General features: G+C 37.7%; 1 protein-coding gene across 2 annotated transcripts in view; it reads right to left on the minus strand.

The window, feature by feature from the left end:
• Positions 1-7,654, minus strand: part of SPOCK3 (SPARC (osteonectin), cwcv and kazal like domains proteoglycan 3) — a 490,780-nt gene extending 483,126 nt beyond the window's left edge. The window contains exons 1-2 of one of the 2 annotated variants that reach the window (XM_033215626.1): positions 7,502-7,654; positions 7,033-7,221 (exon numbers count right to left, since the gene is read on the minus strand). In XM_033215626.1, coding sequence (XP_033071517.1) covers positions 7,033-7,221 — 189 coding nt within the window. In that variant the 5' untranslated portion in view covers positions 7,502-7,654. The remainder of the gene's footprint in view (positions 1-7,032; positions 7,222-7,501) is intronic. The other variant, XM_033215625.1, reaches the window with a different exon arrangement.
• Positions 7,655-8,473: the final 819 nt, after the last annotated feature.

Here is an 8,473-nt window from a genome sequence, read left to right on the forward strand (position 1 = left end):
TTGGCAGTTGTAAGTGAGGTGGAAGAGAAAAATAAATCTCAACTGTCAGTAAAGTACCTGGATTTACCGATAGAACCATTAATTGAAGTTCAGTAGTTGAAGAAGAAAGGGAAGACACTAGTGTTTGATATTATCCATTAGGCAGCAAAAATATTTAAAGATGTTAGAGCAACACAATTATGTTGTCAGAGAAACTATGGAAAAAAGAATTGAACCTACTGGCCGAGGGAGCACCATGATGCATGTCATTGTCATCTGCTGTTGACCATTCTAAAACTGGACACAACAGCTTGGACATGGCATTTCTATTTTGGCACATTTTGGAACTTATAGGACTAACGTGGTTTAATACTTATAACTTTATATTTTATAAAAATTGAATTTTTACTTAAATTACAAAACTGGGCTTGAGGTGGTCAGAAATTGAACTGGCCAATAAAAGGCAACACAGCTCTAAAAAACCTTTAGGTAAGGATTTTTCAGTTGGCAATGTATTTTGAATATAATGTCACCTCATTTAATAAGTATTTTCTAGTGATAACTCTGCGACAATTATTGTGGTAATGCTAGGTGAATTGTAGGATTGTGGAGAGGAAGGGAGACTACAGTCTGTAGTTATAGGGAGTTCACAGTCTAATGGGGTGTCCAAATCTGTAAACTAGAAGAAGTAGAAAGAGTAGAAAAGATGAAATGATTTTCATAAATGAAAAAGACATATAAATACTCCAGGAGCTTATAGAACTTGGATAGTATTTATAGAAGTCAAAGATCAGTCTTTAAAAATAAGTACATAAAATGAAATAAAATTATGACCCAGATCCTGAAAACTAAAGTTGTATAAGAACATACAATGTCACTCTGAGTCACAATCATAAGATCTAAAAGCATCCAACCCCAAAGTCTTACTGTCAGAGTAGCAAAATAAATGCTCTATAGCAGTACACGATGTTCCTTTTGTATATCTAGCTAAAAAGTTTAAATATATAATCCCAAACAAGCTGTAAGAAACAGAAAAGCACACTGTGTCCACACATGTAACAGTAAATGAAATCATCTCAATTTATAAGATGCGGAAAACCTAACCAGGAAAAGAAAAAAAAAATAAAGAAACCTAACATGTCTTAACATTTTGGGGGTGGGTAGATGGATGTTGGCTTTCTACTCAACACGTTATGTGTAATAACTATAAACATATGTGGTGCATACAAAAAACCTATAGCACAATATACAATTGCCTCTGTATTCAGATTATTTAACCTGTTATCAATTTGACACACACACATAACACATATATGTAGATATGCATTTATGCATGAATCTGCACACATAAATACATATAAACATAGACAACATACAGAGACAGAGTCATTTGTTTCTCTTACTTACACTTTTACACGTAGTTACACTTTTCTAGTCATTGATTGGAAATTATGAGAGCCAGAGAGTTAAAAGTATTGCTTGCTTCGCTATAATTTCTGTTAGCATGAACCCATGGAAAATCCACCAAAGTTTCGTGATCAATTCATACCTCCTGAGAGAATCTGATGACATGATACCAGCTCTAGCTAAGATTCCCTCCAGAAACAAACAGATTGGCGGACATTCTCTGACCTGCCTTCCTCCATCATGTGATACCTGAGGACAAAACCAAACTTAAATCCTGACTGGCAAACAGGGTAGTGGTTGTAGTAGCAGATTTAAAAAAATAGGAGTGTGGAGTTTGTACTATGATCATGCTTTAACTAGGGATCCTGATGACAAAAACAAGAGTCAGGATGCTGCCAGAGCCTAGCCTCTTGCTGCTGTAGTTACTCACTAGCCCCAGAATTGTCAAAGATTGCTTATTGCTTCTCTTAAGAGGTGAATTGCCTCTCTCCATTAAATCTCCCCATGATTTAAACAATATGAACAATAGTCCAATAAAAATACTATTGTGTGCTACAGTCTTCACCAGCTCTGATCTGCAAATGTATATACACTATATTCACAAGCTTTTAAGAACTAAACACAGTGCTCATAATCACCAAAAAAGCAAAAGAAAGAGAGAAAAATACTTATGATAATGCACTCAATTAACTGTGAAGAATTCCCAAGAAATGCCTATGTTCTCAACTATACTGAAATGTAGGTAATTATCACCACAGTTACAAATGTTGCTTCATAGTGAGAAACACTGAAAATGTACATTTTCATAAGAATTGGATATCCATTATGGAGAAAGCATTCTTAAACAGAGAGAATAGTAGTTTACTTTATTAAATATGTCCAAATTATTAATAAATTTTTAACTTTATTTTTGATACATATTGTTGAAAAGTATAATGGTAAAACTTTGTTGCCAGAAAGGAGGATCCCTCAACGGTAACAGTATGCCTGTAACTCAAGAAATATAACCAGAGCACATCATAAACCTAAACAAAGTACTGAGAGAGCATTCCTTATAGATTCTCATTGTTTGAATTTTAATGACCTGTACAGCCATAGAATACTTTATTTGGAGTAGACATAGAAACAAATTGTTGTATTTACTTTCTAACAACAGTAGTAGTTGATAGACCCTGAGGAATCTTTACTCCTCTGTAGCCCACTTAGTGCCAGGAAATATCCCTCACCATCATCCATTATCTCTTAAATAATCTGTGCACTTAAGAACCTCACCTTCGATGAAAAAGGCAAATAAAAAGAAAAAACAAATTAAGAATGTTCTACCTACTATTCAACACCCGCAAATCAGGTATTTTTTAAAAAGTCAACTTATAATTTGAGTGCCTCTGAGACATGTCAGCCTGTATTTTATATTTTCTCAATATTCTACATGTCCTTTAGCTTACATTAAGGTTAAATTGTAGAACTTTCTTATTGCATTAAATATATCTAAAGGATATTAAATATCACTTAAGGAATAAATGTAAACTGAAGTTGATTATGGTTTCTATAACACTAATGGTAACCATTCCTTAAAACAAAAAGTTCAAAATGAGTCCCAGGTATTTTTATTGAAAAACAAATTTAATTTAATCTAGAACTATTTGAATTTCCAGTAAAGGGTACAATCCTGTTTTTATTATATGAGTTACTTAAAAATTAGCATGGCCATCATTCCTCTTTTTTCTAAGCTTTTATTATACTGATGCCTAAATACAATATTTGAGGGCTTCTCATATTTTACCTTTTTTTGTCATTCCTAATTACTGCATGTATTTCAATGAAATCAATAATAATTTTGATAATGTTATTATACCATGCATTACTAATTAATTCACTGGTTCCAAATTCCATACTCATTTATTACATGATAAAGGGTATGGTTTAATTAAACTATAAAATACAAATATTTGAAATATGCAATACATAATTGTATATTTGTATTTGAGCTAATACAATATGAGCTAATAATTCAATTTCCTCATAATGATCCTGATTTCCAATTCTCCTAATATATTCACAAGAACGGGATGTATGAATCCTTTACTCCTGCTCTGGGAGAAAGTAATGGTAGCCCCACAATTTTTCCACCGAGGAATCTTGTATACTACTCAACAGAGCCCCCCACAAAAAAAAAAAAAGCATGTAACCAGTATATGTACTGAATATATACCATTGTCGAGAGAGTTTTTATTTTATTTTATTTTAAAATCCCATAAGCATAACCTAAGTAAAGCATGCTGGCTCTATCTACTGTACTTATGTTTAAATGTGTTGACTTTTCTATATCTTTAGATTAAGTGAAACTTTTATGCTTTCCTAAAACATAGATATTAAACTCTTTATCAGAATTTGTATACTAATAACCAAATAAAGTAATAATTTTCAAAACAGTGAAAGCTCTTTATGCCTATAGCATTAAGTGTCGTACACTCCAAGAGTCCTTCAAAAGGACAACAAAGGTACTTTATTCAACAGACTTTGCTAGCATAGAGTAGTCAAAAATACTGGAGGTTTCTTCTATGCTAATACCTACTCATTGTAAGCTTGTTTCTCCTGTGTTAATACCTATTAATTGTAAGCTTGTCTTTTCTTTCATTGCTTCTCTAGCATTTATATTGAGGAAACTGAGATAATGAGCCTCAGTGGCAGTAGTTCTTATGCTCACCTACTCTCACCTAACTCTATCCACTCTCTTTGTTCCTAAAGCTTTATTGTAAATCAATTATATTTACATATGTATATTACAAATAAAATATATAAAGAGTAACATTTATTTTTAAAATTATTCAATTAAAATATAATGCTAAATTGTATTTTTAAATATTATTTAAGATAGTTTTCAAATGTATTTCAAAAGAAGGAACAGTTCAAACTTTCATTAAGGAGTTACTTGTAAAACAATGCTGATTATGTAAAACAGTCAGGAGGAAAAAACTAATCATAAGGATTAATCCAAGCAATAATTATGCTGGTGCTTCCCAAAGCTTTTTTATAAATAAAATTAATTATATTTTATGGGGAAAAACCATAAAACAAAAGTACTTCAGTTAAATTGTTTCTCAAATAAGAGGTTCAGAATTCCATGTTTCTTTGCCCTCATATAAAGTAAGTACATAAATCATTATTTGCGATATGAATGCTCATGCAGAACATTTAAAGGTAGATTCATGCAGTATAGTATTATTTCAAGTAATGTCTTATCGCCATGTGCTTCTAGCTGAAAACCAACTGAAAAATAACATCCTGAGAGCTACAGAAAAGATTATTAAGCTAATGATTCCCCCAAAGGGAAAGAATATGCATAAATAGCAGTGGGGTGGATGGTGCAGATAAGGATTCTATATTATGCATTCGGAATTATTATTTGAGAAACCACACCGTCAGCATACATTTTATCATGTTAATAATAAGCAACAGGTGGTTCAAGGATTAAACAATGATAGCATTTATGTGCTCCATTCCCTCCAGAAGTCATTTTTACAAAACCGTAACTGTCTTACTAAAATGGTAATACTAAAACTTGATGAAAGTTTTTCCAACAAATCAGTATTATATGTTTAGGTATTGAATATACTTCAAAACAGACATTTGCATAAAATGTATCAGTAAATCCTTTGAAAAAATTATGCACAATTTTGATGAACTTTTTCCTTGAGATCATAGAGCAATACCTGAAAATGATATAGTAATAAAATACTGTCTCTATAGAAAGTGACTCCATAAATTCCAGCATATTTAGTTCTCTAGTAGGCAACTCAGCTTGTCTCAATAGTTTAAATCAAACACATTCACAAACTGCCCAAGTCACTCAATAATTCAATAAAGTAATTTGAATAAAGTAATAGAAGACTAAGTTATTCAACATTTAAAATACATTTTAGAGAAGAAAGCTTTTATCTCTGCTCTCGCTGAAGATAGCAATACTCTTACAATTCTGCCAGCGAGGAATCTTGTGTAGTTTATTTTATCACTATCCAGCGGAGCTAAAAAAAACACCCCAAAACAAATAGAAAACAGCATGCAACCAGTATTATCTACTAAACATATCCCATTGTTGAGAGGTCTTTCAAAAATTCATTTCTAAAAGATTTTAAAGCAGCCGTTAAATAATGAAATGTCATAATGTCAAACACTGTTCAAATACTGATAAAATGTTCGATTTTTTTTTTTTGCCAAATGACGGTGTGATAAACAAATTCTCTTTAGGTTTAGGAATATCTCACTCGCTATCCTTTTTGCTTGTACTCAATATTAGTGTAAACTTAAATATGCAAGAGGTATGTTTTTATAAGGGCATTTATTTAGCAATAAAATGGTGCTCAAACGTTGTTCATAAAGTATGTAGGCAAAGTTCTCCATTAAATATTCTCAATCAAATGACTAAACCTAATTTTAAACTAAAAATTTGTGTTCCTTCAGGAATCCCTCTGCTAGGTCTGGCTTGTCAGCTACTTCATGTAGAGGTTGAGAGAACGGGTTAGAGGAGGCAGGATGAAACCTAGCCTAGGCTCCCATTTATTTTCCCAAATGGTGACCGAATCAGAGCTGATGAAAGAAGTTAACTCATCTCCACGTAGTGCACTGCAGATGTACTCCACGAGAAATTCTCTCAAATGTCACGGTAAGTATTGGCAATGTGTCTGGGAATCACGCTCGCTCCAGTTCATGCCTTCCGCGCTTTAAAGGGTGGGCTGGGGGCGGTATTCAGCCATCTGGGCGGCCTCCCTCACTGGGACAACCGAGTTCAAGGCTTCCAGTCGTACCGCGCTCTGTATGTGAGCAGCTCTTACTGTGCTCCATTCAGATCAGGTGAGGAAAAAAAAAATGACTGGCAAGTCATGGCCACTGGCTTCAAGTGTCTAAACCTGGCTCCCTCTTAATAACACTTTTGAAAACTCCCCAGAGGAGTCTACGGTTTAACTCCTTCATCGCTGTCACCTGCAACCCTCCCGCCCTCGCATCCCCTTCACGCAGATTTCAAGGCAGTGATTCATTTTGGAATAAAATGTAATCAAATACATTGCAAACATGTTCTGGATTAAAGTCATGTTGAAGCACAAATCTGATCGACAATTTTATGTAATCGGGAGCAGTTCAACGAGTCCCTACTGGTGCCGCCAAACATCCTCCCACTCTTGGAGAGCGGGCATTTATAAATCTTACATCTTCCTACCTCCTCCCTCAAATTCCTTAATGGACCATTAGCGACGGGATCGATCCTAGTTACTTTAGTAGCGATACATCGCAAAGGCACATCTGCTGTGTTTACCAGTGCCAGAAACACCATTCAAAAGTTGAGAGGGTAGAGCCAGCACTTTCTAACCTTTGTGGGCCGGGAGGGGGCACAGGGGAGAGCAGGGTGGGGGAGGAAGAGTGGGAACCTTGTGAGACCTGAACTCCTGTGCATCCAAGAAGCAAGCCCTTGAAACAGCTGGGAGGGGGCAGCGGAACTGTGAACTTCTCCAGCAGCCCTGCGCCGCCGCACTTCCCTAAATCCCTCTCCTCAGAAAACGGAGCCCACTCCCCACCCACACCCGGCCACCGCGGCCCCCGCCACGGAGCAGCGCGCGCGTGTGCCCGGGGATGGGGGTGCGCGGCACTTACGTCTCGGAATTTGTTCCACTGTCCGACTTCCTTGTCATACTGAGAGATTGTAGTGAGCCATTGTTTATCATCCAGAAAATTACCGCCGTCCGACCGCCCCCCGGCTGCAGCCACCGCCGCGGCAGCTGCGAGAGACTGACTGCACCAAGCGGCTGCACACACACACAGTACGGCTGACACCTTGAGCATCTGGGAGAGGAGATACAACGGGGGTGGGGGGAGATGTCAGTGTCAAATAAGAGGTACGAAGCCAGGGGCGACCCTGGAAAACATACATTAGCAACGACGGGGGTAGAGGGAGGAGGAGACAAGCAGAGGCAAGCGTGTCCCCTCCCCGCAGGCTTTACCCCCCAAAGCCGGGCACTCACTCATACACACGCAGACCCAGAGGAGAAGAGGTGGGTATAAGGAAGCAAGCCCCAGCCACAGCAGCCCAAGTGGGCAAAAAAACCGCTTCCTGGCACATCACCTTGTTGTGAGCCAGCACTGTGCTCGCAGCTCCTGCTGGAAATGCAGCCCTGCTCTGCTAACTCGCTGCTTTCTGGAGCTGCTGCACGCGCCGCCGTCTCGAGCCGTCCACTCAGCTCCCTGCGCCCGGCGCGCTCCCCTCATCTCCACCCTCCCTTCGCGCGCGGATCTCCAGCTTACTCCCCTCCGTTCCCCCTCCCTCCTCGACCTCCGTTTTTTTCCTCTTCCACCTCCAGCTGCAGTTGGCTCCGGATACGACGCTTGGCTGGAGCCAGAGGACGAGTTAGCTTCTAGCTTAGGAATCCTTATCTGCTTTGTAACCTCTCCCCTCCAGAAGAGGTTCTCATGTTCGCGAGAGAGCCTGCTCATTCTCTGCTCCTGGATTTAACACAAAGCTTACTATCTCTCGCAGTTGCCTCTGCTCCACAATTTCCAGGGTTGTCAGGTAGACATGAGAAATGAGATCTGAGGACAACTTTATGCATCAACAAATAAGAATACCTGGACTTCCTACCCTGTAAAGCTCCTGGACTCAGCTCCTCCCTAAAGAAAGGCCATCTAACCACAAGGTCTTGGGAGATCTGTTTAATTTCAGAAAATTTAAAGTTTGCTGTGAGCTTCCGGATTATTACCGAAAACAAACTTTAATGTTAAAGGTTGCAGTTTCTTTCTTTCCTTTTCTTTCTTTCTTTTTTTTTCTTTTTTTCTTTTTTTTTTTTTTTTTTTTTAAGAAGAAGCATAACCAGGTAGGGTCTTTGAGAACACCTATGTCTCCCACATACTCTAGCTGCATTTTTCCCTTTATAAAAACTCCCTGGCAACTGTATTTTAGAACATAGAACCTGAATCAGAAACTTCAAACGCCTACTGTCTCCCTCCTGCAAAATAAGAGAGTTTCGAAGCCTGAACACCAATTTACCAGTTTTGTATTCCGAACTTCCATTTATGACGAAATACTTGGCTTTCCATGTCT

The sequence above is a fragment of the Trachypithecus francoisi genome, unplaced genomic scaffold, assembly GCF_009764315.1.
Source record: "Trachypithecus francoisi isolate TF-2019V2 unplaced genomic scaffold, Tfra_2.0 Lachesis_group1, whole genome shotgun sequence".
NCBI classification, from domain to species: domain Eukaryota; kingdom Metazoa; phylum Chordata; class Mammalia; order Primates; family Cercopithecidae; genus Trachypithecus; species Trachypithecus francoisi.